This window comes from Staurois parvus, unplaced genomic scaffold (assembly GCF_062004578.1).
Source record: "Staurois parvus isolate SC_StPar_1 unplaced genomic scaffold, SC_StPar_1.0 ptg000163l, whole genome shotgun sequence".
Taxonomy (NCBI): domain Eukaryota; kingdom Metazoa; phylum Chordata; class Amphibia; order Anura; family Ranidae; genus Staurois; species Staurois parvus.
In genome coordinates, this window is record NW_028317959.1 from 2,947,147 (window position 1) to 2,973,593 (window position 26,447).

The following is a 26,447-nucleotide window of genomic DNA, read 5'->3' on the forward strand; positions in this document are numbered from 1 at the left end:
TTAAAGAGAAACATATTTAAAGTAAAAGTCCAGTCAAGTCCTAACAATACGTAAAACTGCTTCTAAGCCTATTAAAACTACCCTGTAAAGGAAACTTGCTTATACTTAAATTTGCTGAGGGCACTCTGGTCCAGTCACATGATCTTCCCAGTGGCCAGCTTCAGTGTACAAGAGGGATTGCCAAAAACAAATACAGAGCCTATGCGGTCACGTCACTCATAAGCTTACTATGGGGCATCTATTGCCGGTTATCCCTCCTCTACGCTGAAGCCGGCGCTGGGAGCCGATCATGTACATGGACTGGAGTGCCCTCAGCATAGGTAAGTATAGGCATCTCTCCTCTACAGGGTAGTTAGAATAGGCTTAGAATGGGGGTAGCAGCAGGTTCAAGTATAATTAGGATTTGACTGGAATTATTTTATTTATTTATTTCAGGTACTTATATAGCACCATCAATTTAAGCAACACATCACATATTTATTACACATTTACCCTCAAGGTGCATACAATCTAAGGTCCTTTGCTTACATTCATACACACACATACTAGGGCTAATTTAGACAGTTGCCAATTAACCTAACTGCATCTCTTTGGAGTGTGGGAGGAAACTGGAATACCCGGAGGAAACCCACGCAGGCACAGGGAGAACATGCAAACTCTGTGCAGGTGGTGCCGTGGTTGGGATTCGAACCAGCGACACTAGTGCTGCCAGGAGGAAGTGCTTGCCACTGAGTCACTGTGCTGCCCCAAATTCCACTTTAAAAATGTCTTCCTAACTTAAAAAGGATTGTGTAACAATTCAAAAACACATTAAACTCATTTCAAAAAGCTTTAGCATAGATAAGGATCTTTATTTAAGCCATTTTGACTACAATTATCAAATATTATTGACTTCAGCTCAAAGGTACTCTCACTGTCAAAAAATAAGGATCCTTATCCTGGGGTGTTAGCTATGTTAATTAAAGGATAAGTTCACCTTTATGACAAAATAATAAATGCACTTTTTTTGCAGGAGCCAAGAGCTCAACAGTGCCATGGTAGTTCATTGAAAACTACAAGCCGACAGCCATGTGGGCAGAGCCCCGCACGGCCGTGCTGTTTTTAAATCTGACAGATAGTTCAGGGAAACTTCTCCCTGTACCATCTATCAGAGGGAAGGGGGTAGCGGGTGCGGCTGCAGCTATCGGAACATGTTACATGTTCCACCCTAAAAATGGGTGGAACGTGTAACATGTTCCCAAAGGTGAACTTATCCTTTAAGCCTTTGGCTTCACAAGCTAGTGGGCACTCAACTATACAGAACACAATAAAGTGTGGTCAGTATCCATATTCTTGCTGAACTTCTAAAATAGGATATGGTACCTGGAAAGTAACTCGATAGAAAGCGGCTGCACATACGCGGTGACATTTCAACATCTTTGAATGCAAACTCTGTTGAGGTATCTATAGACTGTATAATGATTTCCTATTTAAACAGTCAGATGCCTCCACTGTCTTTTGTGCCCTTAACCAGGAACCAGATATAAGCAGTGAGCAAAAATAGCATGGCATACACACATAGTTAAACACAATATATTAAAACAGCATTAGAAAACACACTCACAATATAAAATGCCATTAAACAAAACACCTTTAAAAAAATAAGGGAAAACTATAAGGCCCCTTTCACACGATTGGTCTGATCAGGTCTACCTGTCCATTTTTAAGGCTGACCCAATCAGACCCTCCATTCTCCTCAATGAAGAAGGAATGTAAATGGGCCTGTGTGCTAATTCCAATTCGATCCACTAAAAACAAACGGAAGGGGACTTATTCCCTTCCGTCTGGGTAGATCAGAGGACAGTCGGGTGTGAACAGACAGTCTGCTTCCATCTGACTGCTCATATCTGACTGCTCATAGAGCAGAGTGGGCTGTTTCTGTGTCTGCTCTACATAAGCAGCGAGGACACAGACCTGTCACCTGCCTGCTCCGTTCCACTGGGGGGGGATTGGAATGGATTCCACAACTCCTGATAAGATTCCACACATTGATAAGAGGCATGAAGGAGCTCAGCTATGAGGAAAGATTAGAGGAACTGAATTTATTTTCTCTTGAGAAGAGGAGATTAAGGGGGGATATGATCAACATGTATAATACATAAGGGGGGATATGATCAACATGTATAATACATAAGGGGGGTATATGATCTCCATGTATAATACATAAGGGGGGATATGATCTCCATGTATAAATACATCAGTGGTTCATATAGTGAACTCGGTGTAGAGTTATTCACCCTGGAGGTCATCACAGAGGACAAGGGGCACTCTTTACATCTGGAGGAAAAGAAATGTAATCTCCAAACATGGAAAGGTTTCTTCACAGTGAAAGCTGTGAAAATGTGGAATAGACTGCCTCAAGAGTTGGTTCTGGCCACCTCAGTGGATTGCTTTAAAAAAGGACTGGGTTCTTTCCTAGATACACAGAATATAACTGGATACTAACATTTATAGGTAAAGTTGATCCAGGGAGTATTCAATTGCCTCTCGGGGGATCAGGAAGGAATTTTTTTCCCTGCAGGAGCAAATTGGATCATGCTTTGCTGGGTTTTTTTTGCCTTCCTCTGGATCAACTGTGGGTATAGGATTATAAATTTTTTTTTTTTTTTTAACTAACTATGTAACTATGTGAAAGGGGCCTAATAGTTAGGGTCAATTTTAATAATTTTTTTTTTTTTAGTTTATTTTAAATGCTACACATTTAAACTGGTTCAAACCTTGCTTTTACTACATGTATGTAATCTTTGTTTTACAAACACATTTACTTCAAGACAAAGCAAAGAGTTAGCTAAAGAGAAAGCAGAGCAGTAGTAGCCTGCCGTCACGGTTGCTGTGTCTGTTTCAAACCTTGGATGAATCCAATAAAGGGATAAGTAAATGCTCTAACCCATTGATCTGTGTGTAATTCAGGTTTTTTTTTTTTTTGTAAAGTTGGTGGTAAGGAGACCAAGGATGAACACAAGTAAAGTGAACTCCAAAGCTCCACCTGCATTCTGGACAGAAATCTACAAAATATTAATATGCAATAATTCAGTGTTTTCTGACTAAATCTGTATTTCTTTTTTTGTTTAGTCCTGACCATGAATGTATTGCACATATTTAAAAACGAGGGGGTCGACTTATTAATGCTTTTACCCAACATTCACACATTTTTTTAAATGAAGTCCGTTAAAAAATGTGTGAGTCTTATATATTTTTAATCTAGGGCGAGAACATAAATCAACAGACTATTAAATTGTCTCACAGCCATACCTGTTTCATGTTCCATGACTGGTACACTGGGTGGGTGATGCACATTCTAATCAAACTTGCAAGCAGTAATCCAATCATAGCCAAGATACTGACATATTGCCACATGTATTTGTACACAATCCAAGGACGAAAACCCAACATGTCTTGAATATCATTCATAAACCTGCACAAAAAACAAATATGGAATTATCTAGAGAAGACTTTATATTTAAGTCATATATACATATATGATAGGCATTCAAGTCGAACCGGGATTTTTTTAATTTTACAGGTATATAAAGGGATGCTAGCGTGGCAGTACTACATACAGTAGCAAGTGTGTCCTATTACTGATAGGCGGCGCACATGTCGCAGGCCAGTCCAGAGAACATTAATCAAGATGGCAGACAACAGTATTAGTGCGTGCATGGAACAGCGTGTGGTGATGAAGTTTCCTGTGAATGAAGGCGTAAAACCCACAGAGATCTACAAAAGACTGCAAGCACAGTATGGTGATGAGACGCTCAGCTACAGTAAGATATTTAAATGGTGTAAAGGTTTCAAAGATGGACGTACATCCATCAGTGATGATCCCAGCACACAGCAGTCATTCCTGTGAACATTCAGCGCGTGGAACGCCTGATCCTGGATAATCGCATACCCTCTCGTGAAACTGCACAAGATACTAATCTTTCTGTGGGAACAGTGAACACAATGACTTGGTAGAGTGCAGAATTCATAGTTCCATCAATTATGACAAGTTGTCCAGGTCCTGAAGCTGCAAAGCAGCCCCAGACCATCACACTACCACCATCATGTTTGACTGCTGGTATGATATTCTTTTTATGAAATGCTGTGATAGTTTTACGTTGGATGTAATGGGATGCACACCTTCCAAAAAGTTTAACTTTTTTCTCATCAGTCCACAGAATATTTGCCCAAAAGTCTTGAGAATAATCAAGATGTTTTTTGGCAAATGTGAGATGAGCCTTTGTGTTCCTTTTGGTCAGCATTGGCTTTCACCTTGGAAGTCTCCCATGGATGCCAGTTTTTCCCAGTTTCTTTCTTAATGTTGAACCATGAACACTGACCTCAACTAAGGCAAGTGAGGCCTGCAGTTCTTTCGATATTGCTCTGGTTCTTTTATGACCTCCTGGATAAGTCGTCATTGAGCTCTTGATTTTGGTAGGCCGGTCACTCCTGGGAAGGTTCACCACTGTTCAAAGTTTTCTACATTTGTGGATAAAGGCTCTCACTGTGGTTTACTGGAGTCCCAAAGCCTTAGAAATGGCTTTGTAACCTTTTCCGGACCGTTACATGTAAATTACTTTGTTTCTCATCTGTTCCTAAATTTCTTTAGATTGCAGCATGATGTGCTGCTTTTTTAGATCTTCTAGCATGCTTCACTTTGTCAGACAGCTTCCATTTAAGTGATTTCTTGATTCAATAGGTCTGGCAGCCATCAGTCCCATCAGTATGGTGAGTTAAATTTAACTCAGCTTTCCAAAAAATGTGGTTAATCATAGTTAATTCATAATTTAGCAAGGGGTGTGTGTGTGTGGTGGGGGGGGGGGGGTCAATAACATTTTCACATAAGGCCAGGCAGGTTTGTACAGCTTTTCTCCAGTAATGAATGAAATCATCATCTAAAAACTGCATTTTGTATTTACTCTGGTTATCTTTGTGCAATATTAAAATCTGTTTGATGATCTGAATCATTTAAGTGTGACAAATATGCAAAACAAATATATGGAATAGGGCAAATACTTTTGCACAGCACTGTATGAATAAAATGAAAACCGCAAAAAAAAAAAAAAGTTTGTGGAACATTATATATATATATATATATATATATATATATATATATATATATATTTTTTTTTGGTGGGGGTAATTTGAAAAAAAAAAACTACCTAAGGAGAGAAGGGAGAGGAAGAAGTCAATTGTAGACAACAAAGGGATAGGGGTTAAACAGCAAAGCATTTTATTTAAAAAAAAGTAAATAAACTTTTAGGTTTACCTTAGAAATGGATATATTGTTGTTAGTTGTACTTGTCAAGAGTAGCTAATTTTAAGTATTTTTTTTACACAGGCATTACAAAAGGTTGGAAACTCTACACGCATAGAGTTTTTCTTGTTCTAATAGAATTCTCCATCCACACAAAACAACAGGGATGGAGGAAACTCTACTAACGTCTACTATATTCAAGCAGCGGCAATACCTGCAGCTGATTAAATACTTGAACAGCAAATTAATCTGATAGGCTCATTAGATTTTTCAAATTAAGCCCCATACTGCCAACTTGAATAAGAGCTCCAGTGTAAACATTAAAATTCAGCAGCTACAAAATTGGGGAGGAGAACTTCAACTTCCGATCACCTAGGCGGGTGAAAGGGCCGGAGTAGGACCGGGTACTTGTCAAAATCGGGTACATGCTCCCCCCTCCCCAAAAGCTGCATTTCAGGAGTGTGGGAGGAGGCCTTAAAGCATAACTTCTTTTGGGTGGAGCTCCGCTTTAAGGACTCGTTCACACCATGTGCAGATGTCTCATTATTCCACCATTGTTCTCTATGTGCCCTGTTCACACTGCAACACTAGTATGTGTAGATTTTTTTTCTGCGCAAAAACTGGCAACATGTTTTGCAGTTTTCTGCACAGGAAAAAAAAACTGACGTGAACAGTGCAGAAGAAAATCAATGATACAGGGTGTGTATATCTGTGCACAAAAAAACGTGCATGAAAACTGATGTCAACGTGCATAAAATCTCACTGAAATTCACATGGAAACTGATGTAAACTCATGTCTCTGCAAGTGAAATGTACACATTTTTTACATTAGTTTTTAGTCACGTATCGTGTGAATGAGGCCTTAATCCTGGTGTCCACCTCCAACTTCCAAATGCTATAGTTCAATCCATGCTGCTCACTCAGATCACCAATTTGAAGAAGAATGCAGCCGCACACCAAGATCTCCAGTACACAAATTCCCCAGGATCCTCATATAATTGCATTGTATTGCTTTGGGTTTACTTTTGGTTACTGCCAAATGTTGGGCTATACCTGAACAATGTGTGTCAGCACAGGAAGTGCCTGAACAAAAACCTTCATGGCAGGATCACTATGTATTATTTAAATAAAACTGCATATTTACAAAAGACTGGACACAACATTTGAAGTTATTAAACATACATAGGTTAATGCTTCTATGATATTTTGGTGATTGGGTGTAGATCTACTATAAAAGCTCCAGTGCTGTCAAATCTGTAACAGATCAGTTCTAAAATAACTTCAGATAGCAGGACATCACCTGTCAAATGTACAGCAGTTATGCCCATCAGAGAGAGATTATGACACATATGGCACATCTAAGCCCTCAGTTGGTCAACCCCTTGACGCCAACTTAACACAAATATGCGGCATCACAGAACTGGGCTTTTTTCCATGGGGCCGCATATTTCCATACCTGTCTTTGTGCTGGGAGCGCACAGTACAAAGCCTGAGGTTTCAATGAGAGGCCTGGGGTCCCGTTCGAACGATCGGGACTCCCGATTTTGGGTCACAGGATTACTGTGATAGCCTCTGATTGGCTATCACAGTGATCAGTCACTGTACAGCCTGGCCCCCTTGTTTTATTTTCTCTCTCAATGAATGGAGGAGAGAGATACATTGTATCTCTCTAACTCCTGGCATAGAAGGAAAAAAAAAATGTTTGCTTTAAAAAAAAAAGAAAAAAAAAAGATAAATAAATATTTAAAAATAAAATAAAAAATACCTAGATCTCAGTTTGATCTAGTTCAGTGCCAGGGTAAGTATTTGGGTCAAAGGTCAGGATTTTTTTTTTTAATTGGTATTAGTGTCAGTGTGTTTTAGGTAAACGAAAAACAAAATGCGCACTATTGTTTCTGGGCTGTACTACAGGTACAAACAACAAATAACATCCACATATATGGTATCGCTGCGATCCTGAAGAGCTGGAACATTTATTTTGGGTTGTTCTTTGGTGGTAGGTTATGGTAGTAACAAGAAACACATAGCTAAATTTAAAAAAATGATTTTTTTTTTACTATTTTGGGCCAGTTTTCCTTTGATAATAAAAAAAAAAAATCAGGAGATATCCATTACCATTTACCACCAAATGAAAGCTCAATTTGTCCTGAAAAAAGGTATAAATCACCTGGATGTACAAAGTAGTAACACGTGTCAATGTTGCAAAATTGTGCTTGGGCGTTAAGATTTGTTTTACCCTTAGCTGTGAAGGGGTTAAAACCTAAAGTTTAAAAACAAACAAGTTGTCCTACTTCACCTGCAAATTGAAATTAGGTTTTACAACCAAAGGAGGAATTTTTTGTGGGTCTGCACCCAAATAATTCAAGGAAGGTATGTAGGTGTGTATATATGGGGGATGTGATATGTGTCTCACTGTTGTTTGGGTTGTTATCTCATTAAGGGGGACGTAAAGAAGCAGTGAGAAGTACCCAAGGATTTTCACCCATGCAGGGTCATGGGTTCCGAAGTGATCAGGCAAAGAGTGAAAAACGATTTACATTCTTCCCAGGATTGCAAAGTCCTGATGTGTGTCCTGGAATTCAGAGGGAAAACGCCATCTGTGGGAGAGGGAAGAACAGGGCAGGAAGCAGCCAGCTGTTGTCCATAGATGTGGAACAATACACAGTTGTGAGGGATGTGGGCTATTTATCTGCTGGGCTCCTGTGACCCATTTTCTAAATACCTGAAGCAGGCAAAAACCTTAAACCCTGTTGTAGGACAAGTTTATGGTGGTGGTGAGCCGAATATTTGTTTTTGTATCTGAAGTTTATGAACTGTTTTGTTTGTTTTATGCTGAAAATATTGTTTTTCGATTGCCCTTTAGAAAATAAAGACTGTTTGCTTTTACATGGTTAGCTAGTTAGCTAGTGATCGAGACTTCTCAAATATCACAATATACATACACAAACACACAGATGCACACAATGTTTTTTTTTTTTTTCTTTCAACCATACCATTTGGAAATGAAACCTATATTATACCTGTCTGCTCCGTATACCCAGGCTACTGCCAAATTTTCAAATATAACCACGATGATGAGGGGTAAAGTGGCTGAATAATCATCAAACATGGTGACAAAGTAGGATCCCGATCGCTGAACAAATAATAAGCCAATTAGCAGGCCGACAAAACAGCATAGAACTGAAATGAAAAGCAATAAAGAAGCAAACAAAAGATTAATTATTGAATTTCTTATTATTTAAAAATGACATTTTCCCGTTAGAAAGAAATAGCCAGATACCACATAATAATATGTTCTTTAAAAAAAATTATGCGGTTATACAGACAAAAAATGAAGATATGGCTACATATTACAGAAAATTTAAACACATTCACCCATTTTTGATTATTCATTTGTCTGACCTGGAGAGATATGTTCAGGATAATCAAAAAATACTCAGACAGCCTTCCTGCACTAGTGTGGAAAGACACAAACTGCTGTGAAAGCCTTAGGTCCCTTTCAGAAGGGGTACACCCGTCAGTGGATCCGCCTGCTCAGCGGGGGACCTTTCCGCTGATCCCCGCTGAGCAGGCGGATGACAGGTCTGTGTCTGCTCCGCTGCTGCAGAACGGACACAAGCAGTGTCCGCTGTCTTCTTTGGGGCGGTCGGATGGAAATGGACCGCTTGTCTGTTTCCATCTGATCCGATCCACCAGACAGATGGGGAACAATCCCCATCCGTCTGTTTTTGGCATACAGGATTGGATCAGATGACGGCAGGTGTCAGCGGACACTTGTCTGCTGACACCCGCCGGTCCATAGAGATCTATAGATGGTCTGACCGGGTCCGCCTGAAAAACTGAAAGGCGGACCCGATCGGACCGTCCGTGTGAAAGGGGCCTTAATGGAAACTCAGCTTTTATTACAAAAAAACAATGTAACATGTAATTGATGCACAAGCTATTTTGTATTCTCTGCAATCACTTTTAAAGACTCTTATGGCTGAAGCAGCAACTTTTCATACCCTTCGTTAGCAATTTTAAAAATTGTTGACAAGCTTGTATCAATATTTCCAAAATAAAGAAAAACCTGCAATATAATGTGGTAAATCAAGTTAAGATTTCTTTTTTTTCTTAAGCAAAATGGAGTTTTTACTTTGGTGTGCATAGTCTGGGTACAGGTTCACTTTAAAGTATTTACATATTCTAAACAAGCAGAAAACAACACTGTATATCAAGCCCTCATTTACCTCTGTATCTAACAGACTTGTGGTGAAATGAAGTTTAAAATTTCACAACACAGGCACTGAACTCTTAGCGATTTTCTATGAAAACCGTCTTTGGCAACCTGCCAACAGCAGCTTTATCTAAGCTGTTAGAAACAGACTGAAACTTAGTCTAGAGTCTTTGCTATGCGAGATGTTTGAAAATTAATTACTTGAAAGTACAAGCAGCTAGAAAGGGGAGTGCTCTTTGACTCTTATTTATTACTCTCAGTTGATCTATTAAGAACACATAAATAGTTCAGTATCCATAGTCTGGAAACAAGTTCAATTTAAATTAAATATTTTTGTTTTATAAAAAGAGGTGCTACCTCCATGAAATAAAGTGGCAGCTGGTTTCCAGTGGATCCTTCTATGCAGCTTCACTCCCCCTGCTACCATATTGTCATCTTTTGTAGTTGGCAGATGCAGAGGCATGATGACATTTCTGCTTCTGAAACCAGAAATGATAGCCTTTAACCGCTTGCCGCCCTGCCACTGTGTATATACGTGTGCAGGACGGCAGTGGAGCGCAAAACCACGTTTAAAAACGGGTTCCGCGCTCCCGACACTTTCGCCGGCAGGGGGCGCGCGCGCGTGCTCCCGCCGACCCGCGGGTGACACTATTTGATCCAGGAGGGATCAATCATTAGATTTCAGCCAGTGATTTCTGGCTGAAATCACATGATCGGTCCCTGTCCTATCCTGTCCTGTGTTGACATACACACAGGGCAGGATATGATGTCATTCTTCTCTGCCTGGACACATTCCGTTCCAGACAGAGAAGAAGACAATCAAAAAGTGAGTACACAAGCACTACACTACAGTTAGAACACTCTAGGACACATTTAACCCCCTGATCACCCCCCCCCAGATAGCGCCAGATTGCCCGCCAGTACACCAGTAATCCCGTTTAACCCCTTGATCGCCCCCCCCCCCCCCCTCCAGTTAAACCCTTCACTGCCCTGTCACCCAGTGTCACTGATCAGTGAACCAATTTTTACTGATCACTGTATCAGTGTCGCTGGCGACTTCCGATAGAGTTAGCGCCCCTCCCAGATAGCGCCAGTTTGCCCGCCAGTACACCAGTAATCCCGTTTAACCCCTTGATCGCCCCCCCCCCCCCAGTTAACCCCTGCACTGCCCTGTCACCAGTGTCACTGATCAGTGAACCAATTTTTACTGATCACTGTATCAGTGTCGCTGGCGACTTCCGATAGAGTTAGCGCCCCTCCCAGATAGCGCCAGTTTGCCCGCCAGTACACCAGTAATCCCGTTTAACCCCTTGATCGCGCCCCCCCAGTTAACCCCTGCACTGCCCTGTCACCAGTGTCACTGATCAGTGAACCAATTTTTACTGATCACTGTATCAGTGTCGCTGGCGACTTCCGATAGAGTTAGCGCCCCTCCCAGATAGCGCCAGCTTGCCCGCCAGTACACCAGTAATCCCGTTTAACCCCTTGATCACCCCCCCCCCCCCAGTTAACCCCTTCACTACCCTGTCACCAGTGTTACTGATCAGTGAACCAATTTTTACTGATCACTGTATCAGTGTCGCTGGCGACTTCCGATAGTGTTAGCGCCCCTCCCAGATAGCGCCAGACTGCCCGCCAGTACACCAGTAATCCCGTTTAACCCCTTGATCGCCCCCCCAGTTAACCCCTTCACTGCCCTGTCACCAGTGTCATTGATTACAGTGAACAGATTTTTACTGATCACTGTATTAGTGTCACTGGTGACTTCCGATAGTGTTAGCGCCCCTCCTAGATAGCGCCAGTTTGCCCGCTAATGCACGGGATTTTTTTTACCAAAAACATGTAGCAGAATACATTTTGGCTTAAATTTATGACTAACTTTGAGTTTACGATATATTTTTTATAGCTGAAAGTAGAAAATATTGTTTTTTTTCAAAATTTTTGTGGTTTTTTTGTTTATAGCGCAAAAAATAAAAAGCGCACAGGTGAACAAATACCACCAAAAGAAAGCTCTATTTGTGTGAAAAAAAGGACGTAATTTTCGTTTGGGTGCAGCATTGCATGACCGCGCAATTATCATTTGAGTTAGTGCAGCGCTGTATAGCAAAAAAAGGCATAAATTACAGTATCTATACCATAGTTTGTAGACGCTATAACTTTCACACAAAGCAACCAATATACATTTATTGGGATTTTTTTTACCAAAAACATGTAGCAGAATACATTTTGGCTTAAATTTATGACTAACTTTGAGTTTACGATATATTTTTTATAGCTGAAAGTAGAAAATATTGTTTTTTTTCAAAATTTTTGTGGTTTTTTTGTTTATAGCGCAAAAAATAAAAAGCGCACAGGTGATCAAATACCACCAAAAGAAAGCTCTATTTGTGTGAAAAAAAGGACGTAAATTTTGTTTGGGTACAGCATTGCATGACCGCGCAATTATCATTTGAATTAGTGCAGCGCCAAACAGCAAAAAAAGGCCTGGTCATTAAGGGGGGTAAATCCTCTGGGGCTCAAGTGGTTAAACCTAGTGGCTGTCCATTCTTACTGGCCACCAACAAGGTTTTCTAGTTTTTTTTGTGGTGCGGGACCATAACTTCTAAATGTTTAGAATGACTGACATGTTAAAATTACAAATAAAGAATTTAAAAAATGGCAGACGGATTCACTTTAAAGTGGTTATAAACCCTTACTATAAAGTATATATCCCAGCGCCAGAAAAAGAAGGAAAAAACTATATGATTATGCAGCTGTGCACCAGTGAAAAACACCAATAATAAACAACACAAAAACAGCGCAAAATCTAAAATTAAAATAACACAAATAAACACTAAATTTATAATAAGTGTCTGTGAATATATATATATATATATATATATATATATATATATATATATATATATATAAGTCCTTATTCCCATCAAAGCCAATAAAAAAATCAAAAATCTTCCAAATGTACTTCCACCTATCCACCACGTGAGAAATAACGTTGACCGCACTCACCAGATGGAGGTGAGTAGTGAGCCTTATGGGATATAAGGGATCCTATAACCCCTCCAAAGGAACTCAAATCTACTTCTTCACCCTGCTATGGTATAGCACTCGTCTCCACTCTATTCCTCCATGGATTCCAGCTAGCCTGCAACAAAACCAAATGGACCCTGTCTAACAGTTCACATTAAAAACAAGAGGTTTAGTCGCACACATTTGCAAATATATGTGTTATGTCACAGTGGCTATGTCAAGGTATCCCAATGTATTGCAGTCCTCAATACACTGGGATACCTTGACATAGCCACTGTGACATAACATATATATTTGCAAATGTGTGCGACTAAACCTCTTGTTTTTAATGTGAACTGTTAGACAGGGTCCATTTGGTTTTGTTGCAGGCTAGCTGGAATCCATGGAGGAATAGAGTGGAGACGAGTGCTATACCATAGCAGGGTGAAGAAGGAGATTTGAGTTCCTTTGAAGGGGTTATAGGATCCCTTATATCCCATAAGGATCACTACTCACCTCCATCTGGTGAGTGCGGTCAACATTATTTCTCATGTGGTGGATAGGTGGAAGTACATTTGGAAGATTTTTGATTTTTTTGATTTTTTTATTGGTTTTGATGGGAATAAGGACTTATATATATTTTTTTTTCACGGACACTTATTATAAATGTAGTGTTTATTTATTTGTGTTATTTTAATTTTAGATTTTGCGCTGTTTTTGTGTTGTTTATAAACCCTTACTATACACAGTGAGGTGACTGGCATAAGGTGATACACAGAGAATAAACAAATCCTCCTGCATAAGTTGCACCTGTTTATCTACAGTCTGTTCTTCTCTACAGCTGTTCAAGATGCTGAATTTATACAGCTTGTCTGAGCTTTCAGAAAGCAGAGGGCAGGGAGCTGAAGTTACACTCTGCAGAGCTCAGTAAAGGATAGCTGATTGGAGGGAAGGAACACATCCCCCTTCACACAGCACCCAGGAACAGAGTTGAGACTGTCAATCACAGGCTGTGTGCTGGAGCTCCCTCTCTTGTCACCTTTTCACCTCTTGGTGTAAAAAAAAAAAAACTTGTCAGAACTGACCTATGCAGCTAGCACAGGATCAAGACAGCAGACATAAATGACTTTTGGTGCTCTGGATTGAGACAAGCACACTCTATAGAGGGATACGCTGTATTCATGTCTGAGATGTACAACCACATTAAGCACAAATGTGCTCTTTAAAAATTCTGGCAGAATAGAGGCTGGATGTCCTTACTTGTGAATAATGTTTTCTTCTTGCGTAAGCATGAAAAATTGTCCAGCAGTGGGGTGATAATTCCCTGCATGTTCCCAAACATAGTACTAAGCCCCAGATTTAGCAGCATCAGGAAAAACAACAAAGACCAAAATGGGGAGGCAGGTAAAAGAGTCATAGCTTCCGTGAACACGATGAATGCCAAACCTGTGCCTTCCACACCCTGCCAACACAGAGAAAAGAGAGATCAGGGAGTTGTTCCAGTGACTATACAGACATGCTAATGTCTTACAATTAGATGGAAATTCCAGACCTTGTTCATCTCGTCCTCCACCTGGCAATTCTGAATGCCGTATCCTGTCAGATTGATGGTTTGATTGGTATTCATGTACCACTGGCTGTACTGCTCAACAGTCATGTTATCTCCTGGTATTAAGTTGTTTGTCAAAATGCCATTAAAAATCAGCCCATCGATACCTAGCAAATTCCTGTTAAAAAAAAAAAAAAAGAAATCACATATATTAGAAAACCACTAATGTCATCTACACATCTATGCTAACGTTGTAATGTGTACTCTTTAATTTGTGTTTATTGTTAATTTGACTTTATGAAACCATTTAATGCAAGAATCAGTGGTCTTGTATTATAAGAGTCTGTAATGTGCTTCCTATCTCCCACACTCCAATGTACAGTTGTGCTCAAATGTTTGCATTCCCTGACAGAAATCGTGACATTTTGGCATCTATATTGAAAATATGACTGATCATGCTAAGAAACGGTCTTTTATTTAAGGATAATGACCATGTGAAGCCATTTATTATCTCATAGTTATTTGGCTCCTTTGTAACAGAAATCACCCAAATAGCCATGATCAAAAGTTGACATGCTCTGTGGGTACAGACACACAAGGTGATACACACAGATTAACATGGCAAATAAAGGTTAATTTCCCACATCTGTGGCTTTTTACATTGAAACTAGTGTCTGTGTATAAAAAGTCAATGAGTTTGTTAGCTCTCATGTGGATGCACTGAGCAGACTAGATACTGAGCCATGGGGAGCAAAAAAGAACTGTCAAAAGACCTGCGTAAGGCTCCATGTACAATGCAGCTGATAAACTCGTGTTTAGGAGCTGTTCAGCGTTTTTTTTCAGCAGCCTCTGAACTCTCCTGTGTCCATGTACAGTTGTTTTTTGAACCCAACAAACTTGCGTTCAGGAGTAGATTTTATCAGCGTTTCAAACGCCAAACGCTTGTAAATGCGGCTAACCGTTTTTTTTACTCTTCCATTTCCAGATGCTGTCCAGAGCCTTTTTTCATCATGAAAAATGCATGCAAAGCGTTTTCCCAGTACTCAAATGGACCTAGCACACCACACTTAGAGGTTTTGCATGAAAGAAAATATGGTAGACACTGCTGCAATAATTTCTGTACAGAAATGAGCTGGAACACATCCAAACACCACAAAAAAAAAAAAAAAAAAAAAAGATAACCTCAACAAATACTGCTCTCTCTGCTTCTGCTCTCTCTATTTCTCTCCACATGTCTGAAATAGTTAATTTTTTACTGTTTTTCAGTACATTCTGGGCATTTTGGAAGGTCTCCTGAGGTTATCTTTAAAAAGCGCTTCTAAACGCAAACGCTCATAAACGCGCATAAACACGGTATGCAAATGCAGCTGAACAGACATTTTTTAACCTACGTTTTCCAGCAGTCAGTTTCCATCGTTCAGAAGTGTTTTCCAAACGTCCCCTTGTACATGGAGCCTAACAAGGTAATGGAACTTCATAAGGATGGAAAGGGATATAAAAAGATATTCAAAGCCTTGAATATGACATTCAGTACTGTTCAATCACTTATCAAGTGGAAAGCTCTGGGATCTCTTGATACCAAGCCAAGGTCAGGTAGACCAAGAAAGATCGCAGCCACAAATGCAAGGAGAATTGTTTGGGATACAAAGGAAATCCTACAGGTAACCTCAGAAGAAATACAAACTGCTCTGGAAAAAGACCGCGTGGATTTTTTCTAAGGAAGCACAACACAATAATTCTTAACCACTTGAGCCCCAGAGGATTTACCCCCCTTAATGACCAGGCCTTTTTTTGCTGTTTGGCGCTGCACTAATTCAAATGATAATTGCGCGGTCATGCAATGCTGTACCCAAACAAAATTTACGTCCTTTTCTTCACACAAATGGAGCTTTCTTTTGGTGGTATTTGATCACCTGTGCGCTTTTTATTTTCGGCGCTATAAACAAAAAAAACACGAAAATCTTGAAAAAAAAACAATTTTTTCTACTTTCAGCTATAAAAAATATATCGTAAACTCAAAGTTAGTCATAAATTTCAGCCAAAATGTATTCTGCTACATGTTTTTGGTAAAAAAAATCCCAAGAAGTGTATATTGATTGCTTTGTGTGAACGTTATAGCGTCTACAAACTATGGTATAGATACTGTAATTTATGCCTTTTTTTGCTATACAGCGCTGCACTAATTCAAATGATAATTGCGCGGTCATGCAATGCTGTACCTAATCAAAATTTACGTCCTTTTTTTCACACAAATAGAGCTTTCTTTTGGTGGTATTTGATCACCTGTGCGCTTTTTATTTTTGGCGCTATAAACAAAAAAACACGAAAATCTTGAAAAAAAAACAATTTTTTCTACTTTCAGCTATAAAAAATATATCGTAAACTCAAAGTTAGTCATAAATTTCAGCCAAAATGTATTCTGCTACATGTTTTTGGTAAAAAAAATCCCAATAAGTGTATATTGATTGCTTTGTGTGAACGTTATAGCGTCTACAAACTATGGTATAGATACTGTAATTTATGCCTTTTTTTGCTATACAGCGCTGCACTAATTCAAATGATAATTGCGCGGTCATGCAATGCTGTACCCAATCGAAATTTACGTCCTTTTTTTCACACAAATAGAGCTTTCTTTTGGTGGTATTTGATCACCTGTGCGCTTTTTATTTTTGGCGCTATAAACAAAAAAACACGAAAATCTTGAAAAAAAAACAATTTTTTCTACTTTCAGCTATAAAAAATATATCGTAAACTCAAAGTTAGTCATAAATTTAAGCCAAAATGTATTCTGCTACATGTTTTTGGTAAAAAAAATCCCAATAAGTGTATATTGATTGCTTTGTGTGAACGTTATAGCGTCTACAAACTATGGTATAGATACTGTAATTTATGCCTTTTTTTGCTATACAGCGCTGCACTAATTCAAATGATAATTGCGCGGTCATGCAATGCTGTACCCAATCGAAATTTACGTCCTTTTTTTCACACAAATAGAGCTTTCTTTTGGTGGTATTTGATCACCTGTGCGCTTTTTATTTTTGGCGCTATAAACAAAAAAACACGAAAATCTTGAAAAAAAAACAATTTTTTCTACTTTCAGCTATAAAAAATATATCGTAAACTCAAAGTTAGTCATAAATTTCAGCCAAAATGTATTCTGCTACATGTTTTTGGTAAAAAAAATCCCAATAAGTGTATATTGATTGCTTTGTGTGAACGTTATAGCGTCTACAAACTATGGTATAGATACTGTAATTTATGCCTTTTTTTTCTATACAGCGCTGCACTAATTCAAATGATAATTGCGCGGTCATGCAATGCTGTAACCAATCGAAATTTACGTCCTTTTTTTCACACAAATAGAGCTTTCTTTTGGTGGTATTTGATCACCTGTGCGCTTTTTATTTTTGGCGCTATAAACAAAAAAACACGAAAATCTTGAAAAAAAAACAATTTTTTCTACTTTCAGCTATAAAAAATATATCGTAAACTCAAAGTTAGTCATAAATTTCAGCCAAAATGTATTCTGCTACATGTTTTTGGTAAAAAAAATCCCAATAAGTGTATATTGATTGCTTTGTGTGAACGTTATAGCGTCTACAAACTATGGTATAGATACTGTAATTTATGCCTTTTTTTGCTATACAGCGCTGCACTAATTCAAATGATAATTGCGCGGTCATGCAATGCTGTACCCAATCGAAATTTACGTCCTTTTTTTCACACAAATAGAGCTTTCTTTTGGTGGTATTTGATCACCTGTGCGCTTTTTATTTTTGGCGCTATAAACAAAAAAACACGAAAATCTTGAAAAAAAAACAATTTTTTCTACTTTCAGCTATAAAAAATATATCGTAAACTCAAAGTTAGTCATAAATTTCAGCCAAAATGTATTCTGCTACATGTTTTTGGTAAAAAAAATCCCAATAAGTGTATATTGATTGCTTTGTGTGAACGTTATAGCGTCTACAAACTATGGTATAGATACTGTAATTTATGCCTTTTTTTGCTATACAGCGCTGCACTAATTCAAATGATAATTGCGCGGTCATGCAATGCTGTACCCAATCGAAATTTACGTCCTTTTTTTCACACAAATAGAGCTTTCTTTTGGTGGTATTTGATCACCTGTGCGCTTTTTATTTTTGGCGCTATAAACAAAAAAACACGAAAATCTTGAAAAAAAAACAATTTTTTCTACTTTCAGCTATAAAAAATATATCGTAAACTCAAAGTTAGTCATAAATTTAAGCCAAAATGTATTCTGCTACATGTTTTTGGTAAAAAAAATCCCAATAAGTGTATATTGATTGCTTTGTGTGAAAGTTATAGCGTCTACAAACTATGGTATAGATAATTTGAAATTTACACAGCTTTTACTTTCTGACCGCCCATCACATCTCTTGAGGTGCTAAAATACCAGGATAGAACAAACACCCCCAAATGACCCCTTTTTGGAAAGCAAATCTCAGGGAGGGGGAGGGGGGGCCATTTTCTCCCGCTGCTTGTAAAGGCAATTCTGCAGCTAATTAACCACTAGGAATGCTTTTACATGAAAGCCCATTTCCGGCTGAAAAAAATAAAACCAGGATGATGCCTGCAGCTGCAGGCATCACCCTGGTATAACCATTCAAAGTCCAGTGATGTACCAGTACGTCACTGGTCCTTGTTGGGTGTATATGCTATGTTCTTTTTTTCTTTATGCAGCCTGTGGGCTGAATGAAAAAAAAGAGAAGAAATCTCTGCCAGAAAAAGTGTGTGGTATGCCCACCATTAGAAACCTCCCTCAATCCACCCACTTCTAATGGTGGGCACATATGAAATGTGCCAACAAATATAAAATATATATGCCGAAGCATAGGGGCCATCCACCCAGTGGCCACCCCAGGCCCCCATGCTTTGGCATATATTCTCTTTTTTTTAACTGCGGATGAAAAATCTCATCCGACAGCACTGCACACACCTACTTATGTCTATTCTGAAAGCAAGACCCTGTTGCTGTCAGAATAAACAGGTCAGTGCTGCAGTTTGACGTTCCTGCAAAAAAATCAACAATGGTTAACAATAAAACATAAACTCAATAAAACAACTTTATAAGGAAAAGTGTGTGGTGGTATGCCCACCATTAGAAACCTCCCTCAATCCACCCACTTCTAATGGTGGGCACACATGAAATGTGCCAACAAATATAAAATATATATGCCGAAGCATAGGGGCCATCCACCCACAGGCCACCCCAGGCCCCCATGCTTTGGCATATATTCTGTTTTTTATAACTGCGGATGAAAAATCTCATCCAACAGCGCTGCTCACGCTGACTTATGTCTATTCTGAGAGCAAGTTCCTGTTGCTGTCAGAATAAACAGGTCAGCGCTGCAGCTGAAAGCATTCCTGCAAACAAATGGTTAACAATAAAACAACAATAAACCAGTGAAAGTCGAACAATCACAAAAATGACAACAACAAAAAAAACTATAACTATTTTTGGTTTTTACATTTTTTTATTTTTTTGGGGGGTATTTGTACTTTTATTTATTTTTTTTATTTTTTTTAACTTTTTTTTCCAAACTTCAAACATTTAAACAGCTGGTAGGGTCTCTCCAAATGCGATAGCCAGTTTCCTGACTACCGAACATCTTTTGAGACCCTGTGTAAATGTGCCCTGATCTGTGCCGTGCTGTACCCTATACTAATAGTTCACTAGTGTATGGTAGAGGCGGAAGCAGGGCTTGATGCAGAGGCCAGGTTGGCCAGGACAGGAGGGACAACAATAGCGGCTGTCACGCCTAATTCCACGTTTGCTGCAGACACGACATCTTTTTTGGGGTCTTCTTTGGGTTGGGGTACCAGGAATGGTATCGAGAAAATGTCTCTCATGCAGACGGCTAACTGCATCTGGGAGAGGGATTTGGGGCACAGCACCTTCTGGATACAAAAGGGCCCTGATGTTCTCTAACTGGAAATTTAGGTATGATCCACTATGTCCAGTTGCTTTATAGAGAACAAAAGCATTATATAGAGCCAATTGAAATAAATAAACTGACACTTTTATGTACCAGCGTTTGGATTTTCGGGAAACTAAATACGGCTGCATCATCTGGTCATTGAAGTCCACCCCTCCCATGTTAAGGTTATAATCGTGGACACAGAGGGGCTTCTCAACAACACCAGCTGCCGTGGTAATTTGGACGGTCGTATCTGCATGAATGGAAGACAGGAGGTAAACATCCCGTTTGTCCTTCCACTTCACTGCGAGCAATTCTTCATTTCTCAAGCAGGCTTTTTCCCCCTTTTTAAGACGGGTATTTACAAGCCGTTGGGGGAAGCCTCGGCGATTAGATCGCACAGTGCCACATGTGCAAATTCCCAAATTGAACAAATGTCTAAATAGTGGCACGCTTGAATAAAAATTGTCCACGTATAAGTGGTACCCCATGTGGAAATAGGATGACGCCAAGTCCCAAACTATCTTGCCACTGCTCCCCATGTAGTCTGGGCATCCGGGGGGCTCCAAGTAACTATCTTTTCCCTCGTAAATCCGAAACTTACATGTATAGCCTGTTGCCCTCTCACAGGTCTTATACATCTTGATCCCATATCTGGCACGCTTGCTGGGGAGATATTGTTTGATTACAAGGCGGCCAGAATATTGAATGAGGGACTCATCGATGCAGATGTTTTTCTGGGGAGTATACACATCTGCAAATTTTTGGTTAAAGTGATTTACGAGGGGCCGAATTTTGTGGAGCCGGTCAAATTCAGGGTCACCCCGAGGAAGACTGAGTGAGTTGTCGTAGAAGTGCATAAAACGCATTATACTCTCATATCTATGCCTGGCCATGGCAGCAGAGAACACGGGCATGTGAACAAGAGGGTCGGTGGACCAATACAACCGCAATTGATTTTTATCATTAATGCCCATGTTGAGGGTTAGGCCCAAAAAAACTTTAAATTCGGAAACCGTAATGGGTTTCCATGCGAATGGTCTGGCAAGGTTTGAATTTGGGTTGGCGGCGATAAATTGGCGTGCATATAAATTGCTTTGATCCACAATCAATGCATAAAGATCTTCTGTGAAAAACAGCTCAAAAAAATTAAGGGGAGTATTTAAATTTGCTGTTTCCACCTGAATTCCGGGTTGGGCAGTGAATGGGGGAAGTACGGGTGCTGCAGAATTTGTGGGCTGCCAATCGGGATTTGCAAGCACATCCGGAAGGACACTAGGGGCTCTACGGGCCTGTCTGCGAATTCTTGGTGGCCGCGGGACACTACTTGTGCTCGCCACCGCACCAGCTTGTACTGCACTTATGGGACTCGCCACGTCACCAAGTGATACTGCAGTGCTGGTATGCCTACGACCAGGACGTACTAGGCCGCTGGTGCTCGCCAGTTCACCAAAAGATACTGCGGCACTAGTACTGGCACTCTGCTGCATATGAGAGTCATCATGCATTTGTACCACCTCAGCAACCTGGGAATGGGATCGGGTACGCCTGACCTTAGCAGGGACCACTTCCTCGTCGCCTGAGCTAGCTGTCAGGGTGCCGCTGCTGTCTATAGGTTCGTATTCTGAGCCTGATTCTGCCAGTGAGTCTTCCCCTTCGCTCTCACTTGACATGCTCAGAATCCTATAGGCCTCTTCACTAGTGTACCTTTGCTTAGACATTTTGGCCACTAAATTTACAGGTACCTAGTGCGACTCACGGGAAAAAGAGCGCCTGGCTGTCAGGGACTGCTTGAACCGCTACAAAAAATTTACCGACAAGTGCTAACAGATATCAGGCCTGATTCTGTGAACACTGCGGTTTTGTGTGTAATATGTATCAAGTGACAGTTATCTACTGACACTGCACTTGCCGGGGGAGAAGGGGGGGGCGTAGGGGCTAAACGCAGGTGCTGGCAGGTGTTGGGGCTGATCCCGCTAACACTGCGTTTTTGGGGATACTAAAGTAATGTGAATGCTGGTATAGCGCTGATCTGATCAAAGATATTGATCCAATCAGACACTATACTAGCAATGAAGGTTTAGCGTGCAAGTAAGCGTGTTCCTGGCAATCAAGGGGTCAAATGTGATTATCTGTGTACTAGCGGGCAAACTGGTGCTATCTGGGAGGGGCGCTAACACTATTGGAAGTCGCTAGCGACACTGATACAGTGATCAGTAAAAATTGGTTCACTGAGCAGTGACACTGGTGACAGGGCAGTGAAGGGGTCAACTCAGGGGGGAGGGGGGGGGCGATCAAGGGGTTAGACGGGATCACTGGTGTATTAGCGGGCAATCTGGCGCTATCTGGGAGGGGCGCTAACACTAACGGAAGTCGCCAGCGACACTGATACAGTGATCAGTAAAAATTGGTTCACTGATCAGTGACACTGGTGACAGGGCAGTGAAGGGGTCAACTCGGGGAGGGGGGGGGGGGCGATCAAGGGGTTAGACGGGACTACTGGTGTATTAGCGGGCAATCTGGCGCTATCTGGGAGGGGCGCTAACACTAACGGAAGTCGCCAGCGACACTGATACAGTGATCAGTAAAAATTGGTTCACTGATCAGTGACACTGGTGAGAGGGCAGTGAAGGGGTCAACTCAGGGGGGGGGGGGGGGCGATCAAGGGGTTAGACGGGACTACTGGTGTATTAGTGGGCAATCTGGCGCTATCTGGGAGGGGCGCTAACACTATCGGAAGTCGCCAGCGACACTGATACAGTGATCAGTAAAAATCGCTTCACTGATCAGTGACACTGGTGACAGGGCAGTTAAGGGGTTAACTGGGGGGGTGGGGGGGGAAATTAAGGGGTTAAATGGCTTTATTGGTGTACTGGGGGGCAAACTGGCGCTATCTGGGAGGGGCGCTAGCACTATTGGAAGTCGCCAGCGACACTGATACAGTGATCAATAAAAATCGCTTCACTGATCAGGTACACTGGTGACAGGGCAGTGAAGGGTTAACTGGGGGGGAGCAATCAGGGGGTTAAATGTGTCCTAGAGTGTGTTCTAACTGTTAGTGTAGTGTTTTACTCACGTTTAAATGTCTCTTCTTCTCTGTCTGGAACGGAATGTGTCCAGGCAGAGAAGAATGACATCATATCCTGCCCTGTGTAAATATCAACACAGGACAGGATAGGACAGGGACCGATCATCCGATTTCAGCCAGAAATCACTGGCTGAAATCTAATGATTGATCCCTCCTGGATCGAATCGGATCACCCGCGGGTCGGCGGGCGCGCGCGCGCGCGCCCCCTGCCCGCGAAAGTGTCGGGAGCGCGGAACCCGTTTTTAAACGTGGTTTTGCGCTCCACTGCCGCCCTGCACACGTATAAACACAGTGGCAGGGCGGCAAGCGGTTAAACAAAAATTAGCTGTATGGTCGAGTTGCCAGAAAGAATTCTTAACTGCGCCAATGCCACAAAAAAAGTAGTCTCAAGGTGTTGTCAGGCATATTGTAACTGGGCTCAGTTAAGACTTCTTTCTGGCAACTCAACCATGCAGCTCATTTTCGTTTAAGTATACTTGTATTATTTCTTCTGTTAAAAAAAGAATTCTTGTATTATACTCCTTAGAAATAGGAAGTAGAATAGTAGGAAATTAACCTTTAATTGCCATTTTACCTTGTGTATGTCACCTTGTGCGCCTACACCAAGGCAAAACATTCCAGGGTATGTAAACTTTTGATCATAGTCATTTGGTGATTTCTGTTATCAATATGATTTAAAAAGGAGCCAAATAACTATATGGTAAAAAATGGCTTCGTATGATCACTATCCTTGCATAAAAGACTTGTTTGGCATGATCAGTCATATTTTCAATATAAATCCCACAGTTTCACACTTTCTGGCTGGGTATGCAAACTTTTGAGCACAACTGTATGTTGAGCAGGCTCGGGATGGGGGGATGCTTCCTGCCAGCAGAACACAATAGCGCTGCAGGAGGGATTCCCCCATCAACACCCTCAGAACCAACACCGGAACCAAGCAACTTTCTTTCTTTCTACCCGTAGTTTGCATAATCTATGGACTGCTTAAAAAAATGTATTTAGTAACAGCACAAGTAAAATAAGTCAGCTTTAATGCTGGGTATCCTATTCTTGGATGACTGTTGTTTACTGAACAAATTCAATTTAATTGATACTGGATGCACAGCTTTCTTCTCCTTGACCTGCAACTAAGAATTCCGCGTCTCATACAGTGTCATTTGTGTAGAAGCCCCGCTACCCACCCCATTGCTTGTCCATTAACAAAAAGTCTTGTATTCATTCACAGAAGACAAAGTGTTCTGTAGATGGGTAAGGGGAGAAGAGGTGCAGGTAGCTGATATACTCTGTCCTCCATTCACAGAACATATTGCATCTGTGAAAAGAATAGAAGGCTTTTTGAATGGATGAGGGGAGAGAAGGGGATGCTGAAAAACACAACATCCACACTGTATTAGAACCAGAACTCTTACTTGCACCACAGAAGTGGAGTGCTGTTTGTAGTATCCACCATCAATGGATAGTATTTGTACAGTAAAAAAGCAGCCACCCAAACATAAGATACCAATCATTAGAGGTAATTTATTTCACTGGTGCTGTTCTCCCAAAAAATAACATTTCCTGGCTTTATGCTTTAAAGTAAATCTGACTTCCTTCTAATATTGCCACTGGATGGTGACCCACTGGCTTCAATATTTGCTTGATCTGCATGTTTATTCCAGGTCATTGGTTCAGAAAATCAGAAGTCTGTATTTGTGAACATGATCCGGGACACTTGCTTTTAAAAAATCTGAAGCCGGAAGCTTAGCATGACTTCCAGAAAAAGTAGCATTTTAGGGGAGATCTGTAATCAAAGTCAATGTTTTTCTTATGACAGATTTTCTTTAAAATGACCTGCAGGCTGATAGACTTAACTATACAGCTCATTAATGTGTTAAACTTGGAAAGCCAAACATTTTCTTCTTACAAAGATTTGGATGTTCAGAAAACTGCCTGTGCCAACGTCTACTTCTGAAAATGTTAGTAACCTTGGATTTTATGCTGATCTTTTCGTCTTAATGCGATCTGAGTCACTGATTTGGAGAAAATATGCAAGCCAGGAGTGTGATAGACCCCACCGGAACAGGGGCTTTTGGAGGGGACTGCAGGCTATCCTCTTGCCTATTCACCATAGGCCCTGGCATCTGAGGGGGCTCTAGTCTTTGGGAGGTGTGTGCCTGGGGGGACCTTTTACTTCAGATTTAAGTCCATGTGTGCCCAAAACACACTGACTCTGAGAACTGGAGGACCAAGGTACAGATTTGGGTCTCTGTGCCCAAACCAGCATTGACTGCTGCAACCCCCCCCCCCCTATATTCAGACTCAAAGCAGATGTTAATATAATCATCTCAAAACAATCTGATGCTGAGGACTCTTGCTGTAATCTGTTTATTAAGGTGTGATGTGTTTACCATTGTGTGTTGTCCCATTGTTAATGGAGTTAGTTGAGTCACCTATTGTTTGGTCCCCCTGGAGGTTCCTAAATGATGGGATTAGTCTGGTGTCAACCTGACCTCATTACCTAATCAGTGGGGGATGTTTATCCCAATGTGTAATATTTGTTTTTATTGTTCATGTGGGGAATGCCCCTATTTCTGAAGTGTATAAAAATCTGTATTTCTGTTCAATAAAGCTTTCCAGTTTGGAATCTAAGTTAGTCTTGTTCAGTCTTGGGTGCAATGCCTGGCTATAGAACCTTGGTCCTGTGACCTAGCGGCATGGAAGCAGTTCTCCGACGGAAACACCCAATCGGGGTGACGGGCGTTCCATCACAAGGAGTTTCACCTGAACTCTTATTAGATGTTTTTCAGTAACCCAGACACATTCACCCATGTAGCAACAACCAGGATCAGGTATGTATATTTAAACAGCTTTATACTTAAATAGTATTAGGCCCCTTCCACGCAGGGCAGACTCTGTTTTGATCAGCAGGGGATCTGTCCGCTGATTCCTGCTTATCAGAACAGAGCAGGCGGATGAGCCATCCGTGTCCGCTAAGTCTCTGCAAAGTGAACACGGACAAGCCTGCTCTGCTCTATGAGTGGCCAAATGTAAACAAACTACCCTGTCTGTTTACACCTTACTGCACTCTGATCCAATCTGCTGAGACAGAGGATGATGGATCCCCTTCTGTTTTTTTTTTTTTTTATGTAGCGGATCGGATTGGACCAGAGGTATGCAGGTGTAAACGGACACAAGCCCGTGTACACCCGCCGGTCCATAGAGTTCATTGGACTGTCTGATCAGGTCCGCCTGACAAACTGACCCTTTGTATGAAAGGAGCCTAAAATAGGAACTTGGATCTACATTGGCAAAACTATTACACTTTTAAGTGCAAACTATCAGTATTTTTTGCTCAGTGTTCTAAAGCTAGAATGGCAAGTAACACA

General features: G+C 40.8%; 1 protein-coding gene across 3 annotated transcripts in view; it reads right to left on the reverse strand.

The window, feature by feature from the left end:
• Positions 1 to 26,447, reverse strand: part of LOC149463005 (sodium-dependent neutral amino acid transporter B(0)AT2-like) — a 134,711-nt gene that overhangs the window by 11,796 nt on the left and 96,468 nt on the right. For all 3 annotated transcript variants that reach the window (XM_089676071.1, XM_089676069.1, XM_089676070.1), the window contains exons 8-11: positions 14,053 to 14,227; positions 13,761 to 13,962; positions 8,299 to 8,458; positions 3,292 to 3,454 (exon numbers count right to left, since the gene is read on the reverse strand). In XM_089676071.1, the coding sequence (XP_089532197.1) occupies positions 3,292 to 3,454; positions 8,299 to 8,458; positions 13,761 to 13,962; positions 14,053 to 14,227 (700 nt within the window). The remainder of the gene's footprint in view (positions 1 to 3,291; positions 3,455 to 8,298; positions 8,459 to 13,760; positions 13,963 to 14,052; positions 14,228 to 26,447) is intronic.